General features: G+C 44.5%; 2 protein-coding genes across 3 annotated transcripts; both read right to left on the bottom strand.

The window, feature by feature from the left end:
* Positions 1-495: 495 nt before the first annotated feature.
* Positions 496-9,319, bottom strand: LOC123427213. Of its 2 annotated transcripts, XM_045111205.1 has the most exons (19): positions 8,932-9,319; positions 8,757-8,815; positions 8,509-8,590; positions 8,094-8,161; positions 7,810-7,879; positions 7,263-7,344; positions 7,052-7,122; positions 5,541-6,590; positions 5,390-5,452; positions 5,247-5,293; positions 5,066-5,111; positions 4,901-4,980; positions 4,522-4,638; positions 3,956-4,037; positions 3,609-3,734; positions 3,382-3,456; positions 1,528-1,653; positions 1,274-1,406; positions 496-1,069 (listed from the first exon to the last, which is right to left on the bottom strand). In XM_045111205.1, exons 1-18 carry the CDS (start codon positions 9,226-9,228, stop codon positions 1,359-1,361), a joined length of 2,589 nt encoding a protein of 862 aa, XP_044967140.1. In that variant the 5' UTR covers positions 9,229-9,319; the 3' UTR covers positions 496-1,069; positions 1,274-1,358. The 2 variants fall into 2 exon arrangements, with proteins under 2 accessions (XP_044967140.1, XP_044967141.1); XM_045111206.1 differs by lacking the exon at positions 8,932-9,319 and having other exon boundaries at positions 8,489-8,590; positions 8,757-8,774.
* Positions 9,320-19,937: 10,618 nt separating this feature from the next.
* On the bottom strand, positions 19,938-21,670 carry LOC123430504 (purple acid phosphatase 3-like). The gene is made up of 4 exons (XM_045114370.1): positions 21,454-21,670; positions 20,875-21,034; positions 20,416-20,774; positions 19,938-20,319 (listed from the first exon to the last, which is right to left on the bottom strand). The coding sequence occupies exons 1-4, from the start codon at positions 21,619-21,621 to the stop codon at positions 20,032-20,034; spliced, it is 975 nt and encodes a 324-aa protein (XP_044970305.1). The 5' UTR covers positions 21,622-21,670; the 3' UTR covers positions 19,938-20,031.
* Positions 21,671-22,856: the final 1,186 nt, after the last annotated feature.

Here is a 22,856-nt window from a genome sequence, read left to right as displayed (position 1 = left end):
CCGTAAGTAGGTACAGGAAAGGACATTGGATTCTGGATTCATTATGTGTTATATTCGTTGGATCTTGAATCCAGGGCCTAGGGTAGTGCCTCCCAGATAACCAGTAAAGCATTATTATTTCTACCTGAAGCAGTAAAGCATAGTGGTCACATGAATAGTTTTCACATGACAAAATGGTATTTTTACCTGAAGCAGTAAAGCATAGTGGTGACATGAATTTAGTTTTTGCATGACAAAATGGTATTGAGGTAGCTCTAATATGGCTGTGAGAGTCGTTAGGTTACTTAAGAGTCCCACAGACTGTTCGTGTTTGGCTTACCAGGGTCCTTTTTAGCCTCTATACTTTCCAAGCGTCCCACAGACTGTTAGTGTTTGGCTTATCAGGGTTCTTTTTAGCCCCTATACTTTCCCACGTAGCTTCACTTGTATTGCGTGATATGGTTCAGGAGAAAAGGGCGTATCTTATCATTATTCTTCTGTTGCTCATGTTCTGGATACTCTGAAGTTAGTATTCACCGCACATCTATATTTGTACCCAACTTCATATCCAAGACAAATATTTCAGTCAGGATACTAGAGGCCTGTGATTCAACCGGTTTTCATCATAACAACTACTTCCGGAAGATACATCCGGGGTCCATCAACGGAGAAACTTGAGCTTCTATTGTTATGATTCAAAGCAGTTGGGAGCAAAAGGGTGTTATTTACATGGCTTTTCACATGAATGTAGTACCATATCATGACTGTTCTGGCAGCAGCTGAGAAGCACGAATGCCGATGAGGATAGGCATGCACATTCACGTTCATAATGTCTAGACGAGAACCATCTTGATAGCTGTCCAGCTTAGTCGAGGCTTTGTTATACATACACCTCATGGTTTGTGGGGAATACACATCTTCGGAGCAGACCTCCCAATTGGTTACAGTCTCCGGCCAGAAATATGTTGACATATGATTAGGCAGGCAACAATTTGCTGACCAGATTTTGTCTTCCAGATCAGATTTCCTTTGGCCGCAAATGCTCCATTAGTGTACATATCTGTGGAACAAAGCTGAATACTTCGTAATCCTGCAAGCTCAAATGCGGGATCAGACAACATAGTGAGAACAAATACTTGTCTGTTGAGAGAAAAATGAAGGGAACAAAATACACCTGTCACTAGCTAAGTGTGCAATCGAAGACTAGTCTGAATATGAATGATTAAAGCACAATACATGCACTCAAAAATGAGCATAAAATGTGCAACATGTGCATGCTGTAATTCAAGGGTACCTTCGTATCATGTTCCTTCCAGTGCGAATCATGTCTGGGAAGTTCCAGCAGACAGCTTTAATAAAATCACACGGTCAATTTGGTGCTATTCTTGACTTGCATCATCAACCACTTGGTACCTTGATCTCACAGTCTGCATCAATTCAATTGTTTTTGTTATTATGTTCTCTTGGGGAAGCTTTGGGAATAAGCTGTGGAGGCAAAATAGCAGAAATAGTTCTCAAGCAGAAGACAAACTAAACGATAGAAGAAACCTCTAGAAGTGTGACGTAGTAAAAGTCTTCCATGTGCTGCATAAGGGCTGAGCCATCCCTGATTGAGCGAAGTAGATTTATCTCCGTCTGGAGTAGTTTCTCCACAAGCTGTGTCTCTCCTTTCATCTGGAAAGAGTTTAATATGCCCAACTAGTCAAATACAGTTTGAGCAACGTCAATTTTGTTTAGCTATGCATTTTTTTCCTTCCTAATGTTTCTAAAATAACACATGACTCTGTATAATGTTTGGATGGTGACCAAAATCAGTCATTCCAATATTTTCGTAATAGCCAAATTTTTTTTTCGAGAAAACGCAGAGATGTGCGTTTCTTTGTATTGAAAAGAGGGGAAGTCAGTCTTAGAGGAGACGATTACAGCAGGTTACAAGCAGTTTCAATGAACATCCCAGGATGGGGGCAAGACTACTCTAAGCCCCTTGTCCCCGGCTCTAGCCCAACACCTCATCTCATCTTTGATCCCATCCGAGAGCTCGGAGAGCGACGGAGTGGCATGATCAAATACACACGCATTCCTATGTTTCCAGATCATCCATGGAACTAGCAGCGTGGTGGACCTCAGCGCCTTGCGGAGTGATGGTGGAGTTGCATCTCTCGCCCTAATCCACCAATCCTGAATGGAGATATCCTGCTCCGGTGTGTGGGCTGGTAAGCGCAGCCAGGAGAGAGCCTCGTGCCAGGCTTGCCGCGTGAAGGGGCAGGCCAGTAGCAGGTGGTGGATGGTCTCTGGCTCTTGGTCGCAAAGCAGGCAGCGGGCGTGATGTGGGAGGCTGCGGCGAGCAAGTCTGTCCGCGGTCCAACATCGGTCCAGGTTCGCAAGCCAGTGGAAGAACTTAATCTTCGGCGGAGCCCATCCCTTCCAGATTAACTGCCAGGAATGGCAAGTGATGGATCCGTGGAAGGTTGCCTGATAGCAGGATCGCGCCGAGTACTCTCCATTGGCAGTCCATTTCCAGACAAGCTTGTCTGGCTCAGCGGACAAGGTGGTGTGCGTGACGCGCTGCCATGTCGCCAGGTATTGTCCAATCTCTTGCAGCCCCACGACGCCGCGGATATCACGGGCCCAGGCATTGCCGGCTAGGCCTTCCGCCACCTTCCGCACCCTTCTCCTGTTCTTGGGGATGCATAGGTACAGCAGGGGTGCTAGCTCGTGAATCGACTGCCCATGCAGCCAGCCGTCTTCCCAGAACAGCGCCGTGTGGCCATCACCTAGCACCATGAAGGTGGAGGCGTAGAAGAGGCCGATCTCCTCACGGGAGAACTGCAGGTCCAGGCCTTGCCTGGCTCTGTCGGCGTCCGTCCTTGATAACCAGAGCCATCGCAGTCGGAGCGCGAGCCCTGTGCGCTCAAGATCCCGAATGCCCAGCCCTCCAAGCACAAGTGGCCGGCTGACCGTGCGCCAGTTAACGTGACAGTGTCCTCCCTGTGCAGCCGCGCGGCCAGCCCAAAGGAAGCCCCGCTGAATCTTCTCTAGCTGCTTCAGGGTCTTCTTTGGGGGCGCAAGGGCAAGCATCTGGTGGATTGGAATCGCGCTGAGGACCGATTTTGGCTCTTGTTTGGATGGTTGCCAATACTTTGACATACATATGCCCTCCAACCAACTCAAGTTCACTTTTTTTTGCCAACATTGGCCAAAACATAGGCAACCAAAACCGACCAAAAAATTGGGTAGGTAAATTTTGGTAGGGCTAGCTTGGGCTCAAATCCAAACACACCCATATTGCTAAAAAGTAGAATTCGAATCTTATTGTGCCGTTTCCTATACAGGTAAACATATCAACTTGTAGTTGGTAATCTGCAAGCAACGTCACTATGGTAAGGAGAAAAGGACACTCACAAATTCACTAACAAGCACGTCGGGAGTGTACTCGCCTATCTCATCACCTGGGTCTTCATCTAGAATTTCCTTCGCCTGTCTCAGAATACAAATGCAGTTCTCAGTTCATGTGAGAACTTGAAGATACGAAGGATTAAAGCAGGAAATGTTGACAATACTTAACCGAATATACTACAGTTTTAGTAGAAAAAAATGGATTGAATCTAAAAGGTTATAAAAAACATTACCAGTGCATCTGTTAGATCTCCACATTTAAGATAAACTGGTGTTTCCACATGGCAATAGCCCATAAGACGTGGCACTGTTGGAATGATATCTCGGTGATTGACAACTCTCCAGCTATCTTTTACTTTCTGCATATATTTATCCAAAAGAAGTTAAAGTTCAAAAAACAGGTTGTGATCACAATCTGCATTACCAACTTATAATTCATATAATTGATACATTTACACGCGATTCAATACATGAAAACAGCCCTCCATGATTCACGGTTGAATTTTAGCCTGTTTCTATTCAGTATATGGTCTATGAATAGAGTTTGAGAAAGTATCTTGTGTGTTGAAGATTCAGTTACCGCATTGTAGACATCAGCAAACCTTCTATTTCCAACTCTAGGAGAGCCAAAATTGTACACTGTCACGAATATAACACCATTCCTATACAAGGGGACATGAAAAAATATGAGCATCCACCGAATATAAATTTTGCAAACTGCAGGACAAGAGGTAAATAGCATACATACATATATTTGGTGTACTGTGTTGACACCTTTATAACGCAAGCAAAAATAAGTTGGAAGCCAAGTGTTAGTTGTGCACTGTAGATTCTATATTAAGCACTACGCGTTTAGCAAAACTTAAAATAAAATAAAAGAGCATCCTGGCGATGCTCTCTTTCTTTGTTACATGGGCTAAGGTTTTGTAGTTCTAGGGCAGGACAGTTAAAACTTCGTCAAAACATTTTAGCCAAGTATCTGGTATCGCTTAACTAAGAATGTCTCGTGTGTTAGATGTTTGACTGAATCTTCTTTCCATGTAAACCCTGGACTGAATGGTATCATATTGTCTATATGAAATAACAATGTTATTGATCAAGATCAAGTCAAGCTTTTTTTTGCGGGTAATATCAAGTCAAGCTTACTTGGCCATTTGACTTGATGAAAGTTCAAGAGCGAGAAGGGTTGCCAGTGCTCCACCTAAACTATGTCCAGTTACGTAGACGTGCCACCTAGGTATGGCTTCTGCATCTTCTTCATCCCTACAGTGGAGAAATGGGATGCTCTATGAATAAGGTTAGCGAGAGCTAATTGAAAGAAGGGATTGATATAAAGCAGAAGCATTTAAACTTCCAGCCTGGACAATTGTTTCTTGCAAGATAGCAGCCAACATTTCTATCTGGAGAATAATATGAATATGCACAAAAGGTACAACTTTGAGTTTTTTCCTGCTGCATCATGTTGGATTAACTGCTACTTTAGTTTACAGTAGAAGAGGTGCTTATTTTGTTACAAAATACTCACATATATCCGATGGCGTGTCTGACAAGAGCCATGATCCTATTCCTAACAGAGTCATATGCACTTAAGAATCCACTGTGAACCTAAAACATAATATTGACATTAAGCTGGTAAGTTACACTGACAGCAAACAGATAAACAAGTGAATGCAGCGAATATATAACTAACTTGAACTTCTTGTTTGAAGTCACCACCCAGCCTCTCAGGGTTTAGTCTGCAATCAACTTCAAAATATGCTGTGTTAAGTAAACATACAGGAAAGTAAAATACATTTTAATGCTAGTAATTCTTAAAATGAAAACGCAAAAACTAATGTAAGGAAGAAAAACTGTGATGTGTTAACTCTTACCCAGCAGGGACAAGCATTAAGTCAGTTACCAAATCCTTCCACCTTGTCTGAGAGGACATACAGAAACGAAAGTAAATAAGATGGTAGATGACAAAAATTATTCAAGAGAACACAAGTGGGTCCTTCATGTTATTATTGCATACTTGCTCAGTTCCTCGAAAGGCAACAACCAGTCTTCTTCGTGAAGAATCACGCCAAATGGCAACCTGCGGAGATTTGCTAACATATGCAACACAACACAAATGCAAGGAGACAGCAAAACTCACTGATAGCACAATAGCTAACATTACTCACCTGTGTGTCCGTTGAAACATTATCCAGAAAGCATATCTTCTCAAAGTCCGATTTTATAAAACTGGAACGCCCCATTGAAGTGGCAAGCATAGCCCATGCCTCCACAGCAGTCTCGGCACTTGCAAACAGTTGACGTGTATCATCTGTTTTCTGTGTATTTTTGGACACTTCGGTGGATGCAACAGCAGCACCATCCTCATCAACAGAATCTGCAGCACCTTGTTCTTCTGCGTTTGAATTATCTTTCTGGTTTGTTTTCTCTACTGAATCCTTGCCTTGAGATGAGAAGTTCTTAGAAAGAATCACCAAAGCTCCTAGTACGTTCTCTGTTTGAGACAGTACGTCACGAGATACTTCATTAATGTCTGGAAAGGAAACCTGCACTGCTTCTTTAGCTGGTGTTGTGCTATCTTCATTGTCAACACTGACTGTATGATCAGGAGTTGTTTCGCTGCCATCACTGGCTGGTCTATCTGCTGTCGCCAGTCCAGATTCTAAATATACCTGTTCAGCCATTTCACGTGATTTCGAACCAAGTGAACTTAACAGGTCAAATCCATCCAATTGCTTAGCCTCTGGAAGAGAATATCCAAAGTTCTTAAGGACATTTTGGTTGAGTGTTTTGGTGAAAGCACTCCAGAAATACTCATCAGGTTCCTTCATATCGGTTGATGTGTTTCCCTCACTGCTAATAACGGCATCAGTGTCTACAGGTACACTATGGGAATCTGAGTTTTCTCCAAAAGCTATCGAATCAATCTTCTGCTGTTGCAGTTCATCTGAGCCAATATAGTTATCCATGGATTCTTCAGGACTTTCAGAAACCTCAGCTTTATTATCAGAAGACGATGGCTTTAGAAGGTTCATGTCAGTGAAAGAACTCAGTTGCCCAAATGCAGATTGCACGAACTGGCTTGCATTTACAGTTTCAGATCCAAGGACCGTCCTAAGAGCGGAGCCTAGGCTGCTCTTTTCAAGGAAGTCAGACACAAAAGGTGTTCTCCACCATTGTTTATCACGCTCAATGTCATCATAACTCTTGTATTTGACCTAGTGTGTTAATAATAAGAATTAAGATAAACCTGAAATCAAGTCTATGTCATTATTTAAAGACTGAACTATTTTGATATACAGAAGATATTGGAACTATTGGTAGGCTGTCCGTATACCACCTTATCTGTTTGTACTAGGAGAACAGCAGCAATGCTTAATAAATGGGGTTCCCTGATAAATATAAAATGCAGTAACCTACCGGCGAGTTTTGCCTATTTACTCCTCGGGATACAGCTATACGTAATTTAAAAGACCATTTTACCTATGAGTAGCCAACTGTGAAAATTATTCTGCTGGTTTTTCTTTTAGAAGGATGAAAAGAAAAAAGGGAGATTTTTGTTAGGAAGGTACTTCGTATCCATCTGGGAAACAAGGATCAGTTCACTATGGCATACACATTCCAAGGGAGTACAGCAGCGGCCAGATTATTATTTTTCTTGGAGGGATCTTATTCTTACCTCCAAATCAATAGTTCCACCAGCACCAGCACCAAGGCCTTCTAATTCGACAGTGATGTCATGTTTATTTCCTAAAAAGAACAAGGTTATCCCAAAGGTTTCCAAATGAATTCATATATTCATATTAAATATTATTGCAGAACATAATGTCCGATTGCACTAAAAGCAATGTTATCACTGTCCTATTTTCTGGGTCAATACAGAGAGTTACCATCACAAAGTGTTTCAAGATACAACCCAGCATTTCCCATTCGTTTGTGTGGGGTGACAAGGTTTGCATCCCAAGCCTCAACCTATTGAAAAAAATGGCACCAGATGCAAAAAAGAAACACACAAATATTATCTGTGGTGATACCAGAATATAATGAAGTAGGTGATTAGAAGGAAAATTACAAGATGCACACAATTGGTTGATATGACTATGTTACTTGCTAAAATGTAATGTATAGTTTGCTCATCTACTTGTTGATTAAAGAAAAGAAATTTTGAATTTGCACCATGTACTCCAGTCATCTGATACCGCTGATTCTGAGTTAATCCCACAACAGAGAGCTGATGTGTATTTAAGTTTGTTATTAACTTAGCAATCATAGAAACCTCACTGGTTCACTCTAAAGAACCAGATACGGGATTATCATAGACCTGAATAGTATTCACTGACTTCCAAGATGCAGAACTATACAACAACAGATATATTGTCTAGTACACAGCTTAAAGTGAGTCCAATATCACTATGAGCTCACATTACTTCTTCATACCTGGAGTAGATTTTCCAGAGATGTCCTAATGTTAAATGTGAAATCTTGATTCCAGGTTGGCTCCTTCGTCCTACATTAATCAACTGCTGCAATCAGAGACTCCAGAGACGATGGAAAAAATAGCGATCTCCAGTGTATCAAATATTTTATCAAGAAACCAACCCCACTAGGCATGATATATATCACATACATTATTTTTTTATAATATAAACTATAAAGAGGAAATTTCCAACTCAAAAAGAAAGAGGAAATTTCTGTCCAAGGAAAAGGAAAGAGTTACTCACGCCCATTTAATTTGGCTCTTTGCAGTTTGACCATTAAGTTGCAGAACAACATAAGGATCGCTTGTACCCTGCAATGGAAGGAGAAGGAAGTTGGTGATGAAATGGAAGAAAATAGTTTTATGTAGTGGTAGTTAAAATGTGTAAACTACTGCCTCATTCAGTAAATGTGGGAGCGAGCTCTCAAACTTCTTGCGCCACTTCATGAAAACCTAGAATAGTATCTATAGGTCTTTCCAGATATCTTATCTTAGATAACTAGATTCAGCAACTGGCAGTATATTTTTTTACTATACCCATCAATTATTCAATATTCTCTGCAACGAAATAGCTGAAGCGCCATGGACAAATAACATATGCAGCATATAGTAGTGAAAAAACAAACAGTAACGACTCACTAGCATGTTCATCAGCATACCCATGGATCCATTGCAGGAAGATTGTTGCCTTTCTTCAGCCTCACAACTAGTTGCCCATCATATACTTCACGGAGAAACACACTGCAATCCGCCGTACCATTCACAACATTCAGAATGACGACAGCTTTCAGAATCGCATTGCATGCCCTAGTTGGTCAGAACCAGAAAATACTTGCAGTGCAATTTACAAACATGATGACCGGATCCGGTGTCCGAGGGGGAAGGACGGGACACGGCCACCACTTACTCGGATAGGAACACCGTCTGACACTCAGCCGCGTCGGTCTCGCGCCAGCCCGCGTCTGCCTGCCAGACAAGGACGAACAGAAACGCTTGCCTCCATCAGTTCACGGGAGCACACGCAGGATTAGCGCGGTTGAAGGACGATGAGTGGGAAGGGGCGGGGGGGACAGGGGGCTCACGGGTGGGGTGCTGTAGGCTTCGAACGCGAAGCCGGCGAGCACGACGGCGAGGTTGAGGTCGAACTGCGGGTGCGGCTGCTCCTCGTCCCCGACCGACCCGTCGTCCGCGGGGCTCCCCGGGCCGGGCTTCACGGCGGAGGGCTGCCCGCCCGCGCACCTCGCCTTCAGCCCCGCCGCCGGCCTCCGCCGCCGACCCCTCCTCGCGCCCCAGCACCTCACGGCCCGGTGGCTCGCCGGCGACGAGCGCCCCGAGACGGACGCGATGGGGCACACGCTCGCGGGGGCCGCGGAAGCCATGGAATGGATGGAGGAAGTGGGTCTCAGTTGGGCTTCAGGTTGAAAATGAAGGAAGACAGGAGGCGCTTCTAGCGGAGTGCGCGCGCGCGCTAGTTCAGTCAGAGTGGTGATAAAGAGGTGGGGAGAAAAGCGCGCCACGTCTGTCCTGCACCGCTCGGTGCCTGCTCGCTGGGCCCCAGGATTTCCCAGCTTGTGTGCTGTGCTGTGTGTGTGATCTGTCGTGCTCGCGAAGTCGGCAGGGCGCACGATTCTCCTGGAGAAACGAGAAAATACTGGGAAACGCTTTGTATCTATAGTCTGATGGTATAAGGCTGGGGTTTAACATTTGAATGATGGAAATAGAAAAACCAGGCGGCCGGAATTTCTTTCCTAATCGTTTGTTTCCAATCAGGCCTGTAACCCCGAGCTCAATCCAGCTTGCTCGTCTCGTCAGATCCCCTTTCTGCTCCGCCCCGCCATTCCTCGTTCTTCCCTCATCGTCGACCAGCTGGTCGGCTCCGCCCCCACCACCAGACCCGCTCCTCCTTCTCTTCTCGTCGTCGGACAGCCCGGACACCCCATCCTACGCTCCACCGATGCTTTTCCCAGGCGAGATCGGTGGTGCGCCGGCATCCTGGCAATAGAGATTTGAACCCTCCCTCCTCAACGACGATTCATGGATTAGAAGTTACAAATCAGCTGCCGAAGTAGCATCCGACAGGCCAGAGAACCGGTAGTGGATTGCAACCCTCCCCACCCCACCCCACATTCAACGCGCCCATGTCGAAATCGAGATATTGCACTTCTTCCATCGCTCGAGGTCCACCTCGCCAGAGTGCCAACAAAATAGCCATCACGACTCGGCTACCACATCATTCACCCATCCCATCTCCCCATCTGACCAAGGGTTTGATTCATCTCTCTTGATACTATACAGTTCATGCATTGCTTGTTAATTTTGGCCTAATTGTTTTATGAAATTTTGTGTGGTCTCTTTGTGTATACTTTGGTTTCTTCGATATATGTGGGCATGAAATTGGGATGTGCATTCCATATTTACTACTCCCTCCGTCCCGAAATAACTGTCTCAACATTGTACTAGCTCTAGTACAAAATTGTACTGAGGTCAAGACACTTATTTTGGGACGGAGGGAGTATATCATCCATAATTTTCTATAAAAATAGTATGTACATCGTATAAATAACAACACTAGTTTTTGTCCCATTTTCGAATTTTCCTGATTCCAAGTAACACTACTAACGTATCCAGTGCCATTTATTGGATTCTACAATGTTATATTATTATTCCGTTCGGCTAGATAAAATCTTTCATGGAGGAACATCAAATTCGTTTGTGTGATCTCTTTGTGTGGATACTTTAGTTTATTACTCTTTGGCTGGGGCTGTGAAATTGTGACCTATATCCTGTAGTCCGTAGTCCGTCACTATATCATCAACAATTTTCTATGAAATTAGTATGTATGACATCATACAAATATTCCTCCCCGGTTGGTGTCGACACTAAAAGAAAAATCACCATCAGTTTTCATGGTTTTGGGTGGCACTACTTATGTACCCAGTGTTATTTTTCCGTGATTCTACAATGTAATAATATTGCTTTGTTTAGCTAGATAATTGCTCAGAAATGGATGAAGAGCAAATCCGTTAAATATATATGTCGGTGTCGACACTAAAAGAAAAATCACCATCAGTTTTCATGGTTTTGGGTGGCACTACTTATGTACCCAGTGTTATTTTTCCGTGATTCTACAATGTAATAATATTGCTTTGTTTAGCTAGATAATTGCTCACAAATGAATGAAGAGCAAATCCGTTAAATATATATGTCGACGACACAAAAAAGGATCCCCGTGTCGGCCGTGAGCATATTGTCTCATTACCAACGTTTCATTCTATGCTTCCAACCAGGATGGGTAATGTTGGGTTACCATATTTTCATGCTTCCTACATTTTCCCTTATTGTGTTTCACAAATAAGTTTCTTAATTCTATTGCCTTGCTTCCATACAACTGTTTTTAGCAACCATCTTCATGTCTCTTTTCATTCGCTCTATGACCGTATCTTCATATTTGATAACATATTGCATTTCTTACATTTTGAGTGGACATGCGACAATAAATCAGGCTGAAGCAGATGGTATGCTCAAGGGTACGCACATCACCTCCATTGTCGCCATCCACCGCACCGCTCATGTTCCTCCAACAACACCGCCCCTGATTTGATTCTCCGTGTCATGCTTTAAACCCACCTGCACTAGCCCCACTCTTCGATGTTTCCATTTCCAATGTTCTATGCATCCTCCTAAAACCAGTCATACTGAGATATCATATTTTCTTGTTTCCTGCATATGGGTCTCCTATATCACACTTTGTGTGCTTTTTTGGTTTGTGGATTGCTTCCATACTCCATGTCTTACTTTAGAAATTTTGTTCTTGCATTGGTATCACCATTGAAACATGCCATGCTCTCATACTATAGTACATATATTTCTTGGTATAGGTCATTTTCTTCCAATTTTTTTATTTAAAATGCTCTAATTTAGTCGCATAATTTTAATGTAAATTTTATCTTCTTCATTACTAATGTGCATATAGTACCAATGTTTGCTTCCTACCTTTGATACTCATGCATCATGCCTAACTGATAAATGCCTCAAGCAGTTGTGTGCTGGCCTCGCGGCCGATAGGTGTTGAAAAGGCAGGTATATATGACGGTGAAGCATTGAAAAGCATGGAGATACATGGATATACCTCATAATGAACACGACCACACACTCGATGAAGGGAAGCAGGTCTCTATTCTTTAAGAAACATACAATATGAAAGCATTGTACTCCTTATCGAAAAATGGAAGCATCGTACTATTGGCGACTTGAAGAAAATATGTTTTATGAACGGGCGGAGCAAGGAAACAAATTCATGTTCGGGTAGGAGTAAATTAGTTTTGCGATGGAAGCACTTTTATGGTGGATGGTAGCAAAGTTTGTCTTGTGTTGGAAACATAATGAAAATATATATTTGACTCAAATTTTTCTGCATGGAAACAAATTCTTGGATGCAAAATTTTAGTATTAGGTTGGAGTAAAGTTCTTGGACACAATTGTTTCAGGTCCAAGCAATTTTCAATTGCAATAGAAGCAAATTGTGTTGTTCATGGAAGCAATTTTTTATTCTATTCGAAACAAAAGTAAAGATGTTCACTCGACATAGATTTCATTACATCAAAGCGATAAAGAAATTTATATTAGAACCCTTTTTTTGTTCAATATAGTTTTTCCAAGATAAACAAGTACTATGTTGAGATGAGACATTTTGACATACTCGAGCGATGGAAGCAAAAGCACCATGGTAGCTCTGTTCTAGGAAGCAATGCTCCCACAAGTTAATGGATAGGCGTGCGTTTTGAAGCAGTTACACCAATCAGAAAATACAAGATCAACGTTAGCCTATCAATTCTCACATACAGATCCAACGTTTATTAGCTACTAATCCTAGGCGGTCTGATGCCTAGTGGTTCCCAAAAGTTTAACTATTATACTCAGCAATGCTTAGTACAATACGTCCTAGCATATTTGTAATGCAAGGTTAACTATTTAATAATATACGATGAATATTTTTCTAATACAAGATGAATATATTTGGACCCCGAACAAATTTGAAAGCATGAACAATTTTTTATAAGCACGAACATTTTTTGAATCTTGAGAACAAATTTTTAAAATGAAAACAATTTTGAAAAATCCTGAACAAATTTACAAACGTGAACAATTTTGAAAATTCATTTTTTTGAATTTTGAGAACAAATTTCGAAAAACAAGAACATTTTTTAAAATACATTTTAAAAATCTAGTTTTTTAAAAAAATTCAGAAGATTCTTCTAAAAAGAAAAAAAATCATTTTTTGAATTTGAAGAAAATTTTTGAAAATCCAGAATATTTTTTGAAAAAAGCAGAAACACTTTCCGAATTGGAAGAACATTTTGTGAAAACCCAGAACATTTTTCGAAAATCCAGAACAATTTTATAAAAAGCAAAAAAAATTCGAATTTGAAGAACAATTCTTGAAAATCCCGAACATTTTTTGGAAATCCAGAACATTTTTTGAAAATCCAGAATATTTTTGAAACATAAACAGAAAAAGAAAGAGAAAAGAGTAAAGAAAAAAGAAAATGAACATAAAAAAGAAAAACCAGTTCAGAGAAACCGAAAAAAATCGGCTGAGAAAGTCGAGAAGGTTCCCAAAACCGGGATCTGTGAAATGCGCTAAACAGGGCGGCCCACTGTGTCCATCGCTCACGCCACCCTGGCGAAGCGTCGACAATTGGACGCAATCAGTGGCATATAGGATTTTCCATGATTGACTACTTGATAGCTAGACGCAAGATACATTTTCTTTTTGCCCAAGAAATAAAAGGTTAATTTTGCTATCCGTCGCAGAGCCACTAGTGGAGTTATGTTGAGGCCGAGGGGCCCACGCCCCCCCTTGTGGACCAAACTCTGGATTTTTTAATACAATTGATTATTGTGGATGCTCACCCTGACCTGCGCGCACAACAATTCAATTGATGTTTCAGTCGATGAGCATTGCGTTTCAGCAACAGACGAACAAGTCCCAAGTATATGTACCACGTACACAACCCGGTCGATGGACGCAAACTCCCAGTTGATGATGATGTTCGCGTTCGGATCAACCGGGTCATATATGAAACTATAGATATGCGGTTCGATGTAACTAACGGCTCGCAAAGAAAACACCTACCTCCTGTGTCAGAAGAAACGCATCCGCCATAGAGACATGCACACGGTGAAGTGAGATTAGCAATCGTGAATCCCAAAACCGAAGCAGCAAGGAAAAGAGCACACGCATCTCAGGAGAAAACAACTAATGAAGTGAACTAACAATCGTGAATCCCAAAACCAAAAAGGCAAGGAAAAAAGCACATGCATCTCAGGAGAAAACAACCAATGAAGTGAAATTAGCAACCTTGTTGAATCGCAAAACGAAAGCGGCAAGAGACAGATCACATGCATCAGGATATGACAGTTTTTTTATCTTTGTTTATGTTAAGAGCTTGAGAGCTTTGTGGATCTAAGACTTTATTTTAAACTTATTTTAATAAGATGGCTGCATGCATCAATTGATGCAAAGGCCGGTGGCTCGGCTCCTCTCTTTTTTAAAAAGGAAAAGAGAAAGAAGACCAATGAAGAACCGAGCACGTACCAGCAAATCCAAACCGGGAGGGCAGGCCACACATGAAGATGAAGAGCACCAACTGTTGCATCGCCATGGGTCTCATGCTCGCCGCCGACGGGGGCTTCCTCATGCGGCCCGACAAGAAGAAGCTGTGCTTTTTACAGTCACTTGGCACCCGACACCTGGTCTCGTCCGATGTGTGTAGATAGGGGACGAGGCAGAGAGGAGGGGAAGAGAGATGACAGGACTGGACTGGGGGTACGAGGAAGTGGCACACATATAACAACAAATGCTAGCAGCGCTCATTGTGATCGTGCATCGTCATGACTCGACTCGGGGATCTCAATCTCAGCTAGCCTCGAAAGTGAAGGACCAGATGTGCGTCCACACACACGGATTGGGGGATTGCTACTCTAGTCAAGCAGGAGACGGACTCGGATCACTCACCTTTGAGTAAAGTCCATTTCAAACCTCAAACTCGTAGAGTTCGTCGGAATTGAACCCAGATGTTCAAATCCCTGAAGTCTATACCCTAATCTTTGTAATCCCGGTCAATATCAGCCCTGGACTAGTTTGGCGTACCGGGAAAAGGTCCACCTCGCCCGGGATCACAGTCTACTCACACTGATATCCCTGTCCCACATGTCATATCCATCTTGTATCCCAATTCCTCCCCCCTCTCTCTGCTCAAATCACACTGGTTGTACCACTGCAATCCATGAAGGTCCGCATGAAGGGCGCCCGGTTATGGTGTTTTTTAGTCCGCATGGCTCATGTGGGGGCATCCATAGAGGTCCCTCCATGCAAAAGCACGAGGTGGCCGGCGCTAGCGCTGGTGGCGAACGTGGGAGGAAGAACCGGAGTTGCGAGGGGGCGGCCTGTGATGGCGCGCATGGCGTGTAGGTGGCCGGTGCACGCGTGCAGCACGCCTACGCGGTGAGATAACTTCTCCATGCCGGGGATGCGGGAGCGGGCACGACACAAGCCGCTGAGTGGAGGCGCGGACCCGCGTGCCAGCGACCTTCGTCTTGGCGATGACCGGCAGGAGGTGCGCGATGTTGCACGTGTACACCGGCTACACGGGCCTGCTCGGCTTGGTGCTCAAACTACGCCTGATTGTGAGCAACGGAAGCTCGGAGCTAGTTCTGTCGACCGTGCTGGGCATGTCACCGTGGGCGAATACACACAACACCTAAACGCCGAATCATCATGCAGTACTCTCGGGCGAACACTGCTATGATATGCAGGCAATGTGGCATGCAGGTGGATGGATTTTTCAGGAAACAACTCACGTACATTAGCAACTTACACACCACTAGCTTGAGGGATCTATACTCGTGAAACTTGGCGAGCTTGAGGGATCTATACTGGTGAAACTTGGCGAGCTTGAGGGATCTATACTGGTGGAACTTGGCAAAACACACGCTCTCGACACGTTGAGCAGCACGTGCATCAAGGGCGGCGACTGCGACTGCCGTTCAGTGGACGCGCCCAGTGCACCCCAGAGCATGATCACTGACTCCGCTTCGATGTCTCAGACCTACGCACAAGGCCGGTTGCACGACACATGCTGGGATCTGCGCGCACACCTGACCGGCGGCACGGCACCACTCTGCCTATTGTTTCAAAAAGTATGATGACAGTGAGAGTGGTATACGCTGCTGCCCGATTTGATAGCGAGAGTGGTACACGCTGCTGCCCGGTTTGGATGGGCTGCGTTGGTCAACACCATGCAAACTGGGTTAAGCGCTTTGTTGGCGATTCTGTTCATGCTGAGGCAGCGTGGACCGCAACCTTTTTCATGTTTATTTATTCATGACCCCTTTGGTTCAAAGGGGGAAAAATGGTTTAAAATAACAGTATATATAAAAGAAAGAGGTTGCAAAATTCAAAAATGGGGGAAAAGATACTGCATGGAAATCTACTACTCCCTCCGTTCCTAAATATAAGTATTTAAAGAGGTTTCACTAGTGGACTACATACTGATGTATATAGACATAATTTAGAGTGTAGATTCATTCATTTTGTTCCGTATGTAGACTCCTAGTGAAATATCTTAAAAGACTTATATTTAGAAACGGAGGGAGTAGAACAGAATATTTGTTTCAAACTCTCGTGAAAGAAGGCGCCTACGCGAAATCTCTCCCTATACCCATCCCGGTCATCGTGTCACCCAATACCCATCGGCAAGGAGAGAAGTTATTTTTTCTTGTTTTGATATAAAAGGCAAGAAGAAAAGTTGATAAGCGTGTGTGCACCCCAGGCACACAGTAGAGAAAAGGCTGTTTACTCTTTCTCAAGTATTTACCGCCATGAATTCTTCTGGAGATTCTAGCACTAGTTTCAGTTGTTCAAGCAGTAATTTTTTTTTTCTTGAATATTTCATTTGGCCCCAATGATCTTGCTCAAGCTCCGCCACTGCTGGTGCACATATTATAGGAGTAGATAAAGGAGGGAGAGCCATTCCACGGTATTACAAGATGTATCTGCATCTCACACCTCATTTCACCCGCTAAACTAGCCGACTAATCGCCTTGCGCTTTTGTCTTTGTTATAAAAGGATAAACGTTCTTGTTGCACTTGCAAGCGCTGTAGGCTTGAAAAGGACCGATGCTTGCAAGTTGCAACAGAACCAAAATACCAGCCAATTTACCAACTGGCCAAATAAATTCTTGTAACATCGTCATAGCTTTATTTTTTAAAAACAAAGGCAAAATAATTACCTTATCAATTAATTAAGAAGAAAAAAATTACCTAGTTAATTTATAAAAAAGCTAAAATCGATACAATCATATCATAATCAGACTACTCACTAATCATGAGACCCCGCGAGTACACATGAAACTTACCAAACCCTTCGAACACACAACAATCATAACTCCCGACGCTTGTACAACACAATGAAACCCGACAAGAACAACCCAACAAAAAATAGCGAACCACACTAAAACTACAATGACTCATCAAACACCTCATGTCCATAGAAGGTGAGAACTAGAGTAGCACACACCTCCACATGCTCGCCGACCAAAAATGAGAGGAGTGAGCCGGCAGGGACGAACATATATATAGGCAAGCTTTTAATCCCGGTTGGTGTCTAGAACCGGGACTGAAGATAGCCATTTAATCCAGGTTGGTGTCACGAACCGGGACTGAAGGGGTTGCGCCAGGAGCCAGGCCCTTTAGGCCCGATTTGTGGTACGAACCGGGACTAAAGGTCCTAGAAGAACCGGGACTGATGCCCGTCGAGGCCTGACTAGCATCCTGACCGCTCGAACCGGGACTGATGCACGCATTAGTCTCGGTTCGTAAGTCGACCGGGACTAATGTTCTTATCTGCAACAATCTTCCTCATCGAATGCTCTGCCACCTTTCTCGTCATAATTGCGTGGGATGCCATTGTGCCCTCTTCGCCGCTGCCTACTGGTTCTTCAGACCGGAGGAATCACGAGAGGCAGGAGCGAGAGGAGAGAATGAGGGCGCCCAGTTGGAACCAAGCGGACCCTAGGCTCCGACCGAGTGCGCCGTCCTAACCAAGCGTTAAGGTTCACTAACGGCTTGCCTTCAAATGTGCCACCACGTGGGCGGTTAGCCAAGTCAAAAAACGCTCAATTTTATCGTCGGAGTTTTTCTTTGGCACGATAGCGTTCGATGCATTTTGCAACGATTTAAAAAATGGTGGTCTTTTAGAAGTTGTGACCCAATGTGGTGGTTGTATGCATTTTACTCCCGTCCCTTGGGCATGATTGGTGTCGTTGATCTCGCTGGCATTGGTGGCCAAAGGGGGAAATGGGCGATGGGAAGGGTATTAGGGTGGCCTAGCTCTTAAGTTTCGATGGAGCCTTGAGGAAACACAAAGTGCTTAACTAGAGCTCCAGTAGGCTTTCACCCAATTTTATAAATAAAGCCAACGATGCATCACAAGTAACATCAGAACATCTCACAAAGTCTGCTGGGGCCACAACACATGAACGCCCAATAAATACAAAAAAAGCATAAAAAGCCACCAAATGATTATATCATCATGGAGGAACCGGCACGCCAGCCGACGAGCCGTAGCCAGGAGAGCGTCTAGCATCCGGCCGAGTCGACCCTGATCCCTCTGTCTAGTGAGCAGGTGCCAATGCTGGCTCAAGGCTACAAACCGCCGTGCGCATGGCGGCCTTCTACGGGATTGTCGATGCGCGGCAGCCCGAAGCGTCCCTCGATCAGCCTAGGCGAGCACTCTGCCGAGCTGCGATGGGCGGAGACGGAGTCAGGCGGGGATCGACGCCTCCCCTAGGAGCGCCCACGGGAGTGACGGAGCGGGCCAACGCCTCCGGTGGGACATGTCAGACTTATCTGTCCCTAATAATAAAGCGTCGGCCGCTTCTGTGGTCCGTCGTGCCACTTCTATAAAAAAGTCCTTGACGTTTTCTGAAATCAACCCGCAGTCCAGATTTAAGTCAGAAAACGAATCGTGTTTTTGCATTTTTCATAAAAACCCCTGATGTTTCAGGTAATCAACCCGCGGTCCGGATTTAAGTCAGAAAACGATTTTTTTTGTATTTCTAAAAAAAAAACCCTGATGTTTCAGGTAATCAACCTGCAGTCCGGATTTAAGTCAGCCGAAACGTTTTTTTTTGTTTTAACAAAAAAACCTGATTTTTCAATTAATCAATCCATATTTTATCTAAAACAAAATTATCCATATCTTTTAAACTGTAACTCCCATTTAAACATGTTATATATGAAATTTGATTAAAAAAATGTGTAGAATCTAAATAGGATGTTATTTTAGCTGTTGAATACTTCTTAAATATTATTTTTGGTGCAAACTTAATCTGTAGTGCACGGTCCTTATTTTCTCTATTTCCGACGACGATACAAATTGCAATAAACATCCATTAAATTAAAACCAAATTCAGAGGAAAGAAAACATCGTTAATCATACATGCACACCTTTGGAAAACCTCGTGGGGAGAAACAACATATTTCTCATCTTATTCCGAGTGATTGTACATTCAAACATGTTTTCGTTGTGTGAGCACTAAGGCCATCGTCGGCAACACAAATGTGATGCCATGTAAAAATATATTGCGTTCAAAGCGTGTGTTATTTTCTCTTCCGTTGCAACACACGGGCTCTTTTGCTAGTACATGTCAAATGTGGGATGTTTATATTGAGAGTAATTGACAAATGACCAAGGTCACGGATGTATTTTTTGTTTTTTTAGTTCTTTGTTTTGCCATGGTAATTGATGAATATATCAAAAGTTTTGCCCGTAAAAAAAATGAGTTGTGATAGTTGAGTAAATTTGGAATTAAATTGATTTTATACGGAATTTTTCTAAACTTACAAATACATTTATTTAGTTAAGTTTTAGAACGTGGGTACGGCAAAGCTCAACATCATTCTACCAGTATCTTGCGTACTTGTGTGAGTCGTTGTATACAAGCATGCATGAACAACATACATACACTTGGAGCGCAACGTCTGATAATTTATTTGGCATAACATTTTGTTACGGAGGAACATGGTGCGACACGCACAAGACACTAACAGAAAGCATCTGCATCCGATCGGTTTAAACAGCTGGTTAGCAACAGCGCCATCGGCGGCTTTGACGAGCTCAGGAGATGATGCTGGCGGCCGCCGCCGACTTGGCGAGCCCCCAGCTGTGCAGGACGGCGCCGGAGACGTCGTAAAAGGCGAGGTGCGCCTCGGCGGCGGTGAGCTGCATCGACAGGAAGCCCTGGCCGTCGTACAGGAACTCCATCTTGTCGGACGTGGCCTTGAACTTGCCCGCCCACGCCTTGGACCCGCCGCCGCTCGTCACGAACTCCACCGGGCTGTCGATGCTGCTGATGCGCTGCAGGCAGTGGTCGTGGCCGTTGAGGTACATGTCAACCCCATGAGCCTGCACGCCAAAAGAAAGCACACAAAGTGTTTAGCTCCATGATATATAGTAGGTCAGCCAAGACTATGCATGGTGATCCAATACCTACGTACGTACCTTGAGAACCGGGAGGAGGTGCTCGCGGAGCTCGGTGGTGTTGCCGTGCTCGCAGCCGCTGCTGATAGGGTGGTGGCCGACGACGACCTTCCACGTCGCGTTGGACGCCGTCAGGGCGTCGTCCAGGTCCTGGAGGAGGGTGGCGATGTAGGTGTCGCGGGGGGCCACGTTCCTCCAGTCGAACTTGCTCTCGTTCCAGTACTTGAGGACGAACGGCGAGGTGTCCACCAGGAAGAAGTCCACGATGTCCGCCTCCACGATGAAGGACTTGTCGACGGAGGTCCACCGGCCGTCCACCTCGCGGATGGCGGGGCTCTGCTGCGCCAGCGCGTCGCCCGTGTAGTCGTGGTTGCCCAGGACTGCATGCGCACGGTTGCGTTATGCATGTGCATGTGTGTGACGATGGAGAAGGAAGGAATAGTGGCATGCATGCAGCAGCAGTTATGGACGCAAGCATACCGATGTACCAGGGCTTCTGAAGGCTGGAGGCGGTGTAGACGTCGGTGAAGGACGCCTTGAAGAAGGCCGTGTCGTTGTCGCCGGCGAGGCCGTCGTTGTAGAAGTTGTCGCCGGTGGAGATGACAAAGTCGGCGGCCAGCTTCTCGCCGATCACTCCCATCTGTTTGGCGGATGAGCGGGAGTTCCGTCACTTAATTAATCAGGGTAGTACACAACTAAGATAAGATGTAAGTACAACCAATTAAATGGCCTCTCTGCTTTCGGCTACTTAACCACCAGCAACCCAGGGCAGCAATTAACCGAAGCAAAAGAAGAAGAAAAAAAGGAAATTTATGGTAGTGATGCTAAAGCATATTATTAATTATAAGCACCGATATTTTGTACTAAGTAATTACGTAGCCAATACTTAACGTTTGTGTATTTAACTGGTAGAAAATACCTACCCCGCAAAAAAAAAAACTGGTAGAGAATACCTAAGCACCAACATGAAAGGTTAGCCACATCTTCAAGTACTTAAGTGCCTATATAAATTTCTCAGCAGAGGCAAAAACCGGTAGAACTCAGTTTGTGTGAGTGTACCTGCTCGGCAACCAGTGTCTGGTTGTACTGTCCACCCCTTCCCCAGTCCCCGACGGCGAGCACGGTCAGCGACCCGTCCTCCTTGGGCGAGTGCTGCACCCGCTGCAGCTCGGCCGCCACCGGCGAGAGCAACACCAGCGCGCTAACAAGGATCGCGAGCACCGCCATTTTCGACTCGAGCTAGTTGCTGGATGGAGAAGAGAGCAAAGTGGAGCTAGGTGATGGCTAGACGAGCACCTAGCCACGGGTATTTGTAGCGGCCGGGCCGGGGTAGTGACCAGTGACGGATCACTTGAGCTTGCGTTTGGCGCCACCCCCAATGATTTACGTCGGTTGGCCGCAATTAATTAATTAAAGATCAATTGCTGATAAGATGCGTGAGTGCTACGTACTCGCAGGGCATTCAAGATTCAACGGCCGAAGTTGGCGCGCTGCGTTGCACTGCATTGCATGCACGGGCGAGATGGATGGTTAACCAACGGACGGTCCGTGCATGCATGCTTGCTTGCGGAGAACAGCCTAGGTATCCCTCAAGCTATATTCTCCGTAAGTTCCACAAAGTACGTACGGTGCTGTGGGATCGTGTGGTACGCTTAGGTAATTTGTACCAGTTGAATACAGTACAATGCAATAAACACCTTCGTTTCTTGTTGGTACGTACGGTGCTGTGGGATCGTGTGGTACGCTTAGGTTCTGCAAGTACGTACGTTTAGTTGGGAGCTTCTTCAAGGCTACGAGATACTCCATTGCACGCTCAAGCAAAGCTCTGTCCTTCGGCTCCCTCTCTTGGGTCCTCCTTGTTTGAGATTCCGCGGCCAAAGGGTGTCTCGATGCGATGGAGGGCGCGGCTCGCTGGGAGCACCCGTGTCATGGTCAATGGTTGTGCATGCCGGAAACAAATTTTGTGATGCCAGAGGCTTGTGCCAAGGCGACCATGTCTACTTGCTGCAATGATCTAATCACCTATTCCCTCCGTTCACAAATATAAAATGTTCTAACTTTGTTGTGAATCGGATGCGTATAGAACATTTGATGTGTTTGTTAACTCATTTTGGTCTGTATGTAGTCCATATTGATCCAAAACATCTTATATTTGTGAATGAAGTGAGTATATTCTAGAGTGAATTTTGGTTTTTACCCCCTATTTTGACAGTTTTGACATTAATTACCTCATTTAGTGAGATTTCATCTGTCTTACCCAATTTAACAAAAGTTCTGCCATGATTTACCCTGTTTAAAACTTTGCGAGTGTTCTGTCACATCAACCTTTTTTCCTGCCTTTTTTTTCTCTCGGCTGAACCGGTCATCGCAACTTCTACCGATCAGGCCCGACCCGATGGAGGTCGCTCGCATCGCGTCCAACGTACAATGTCTGAGTTAGCCGTGCGCCACACTCGCCCCTA

The sequence above is a fragment of the Hordeum vulgare genome, chromosome 2H (assembly GCF_904849725.1).
Source record: "Hordeum vulgare subsp. vulgare chromosome 2H, MorexV3_pseudomolecules_assembly, whole genome shotgun sequence".
NCBI classification, from domain to species: Eukaryota; Viridiplantae; Streptophyta; class Magnoliopsida; order Poales; family Poaceae; genus Hordeum; species Hordeum vulgare.
Note: the sequence above shows the minus strand (reverse complement) of the source record. Positions and strands in the feature narration are given on the sequence as shown.

Excerpts from the sequence above, each read along its gene's own strand:
- LOC123427213 (XM_045111205.1), bottom strand. The coding sequence starts at position 9,228 with ATGGCTTCCGCGGCCCCCGCGAGCGTGTGCCCCATCGCGTCCGTCTCG. Across the intron at positions 7,345-7,809 it reads CTCTGGAAAATCTACTCCAG|GTTGAGGCTTGGGATGCAAA; the intron begins GTATGAAGAAGT and ends TTTTTTCAATAG. Across the intron at positions 5,112-5,246 it reads TTAATGCTTGTCCCTGCTGG|ACTAAACCCTGAGAGGCTGG; the intron begins GTAAGAGTTAAC and ends AGTTGATTGCAG.
- LOC123430504 (XM_045114370.1), bottom strand. The coding sequence starts at position 21,621 with ATGGCGGTGCTCGCGATCCTTGTTAGCGCGCTGGTGTTGCTCTCGCCG. Across the intron at positions 21,035-21,453 it reads AGACACTGGTTGCCGAGCAG|ATGGGAGTGATCGGCGAGAA; the intron begins GTACACTCACAC and ends TCCGCCAAACAG. Across the intron at positions 20,320-20,415 it reads ACCTCCTCCCGGTTCTCAAG|GCTCATGGGGTTGACATGTA; the intron begins GTACGTACGTAG and ends TTTGGCGTGCAG.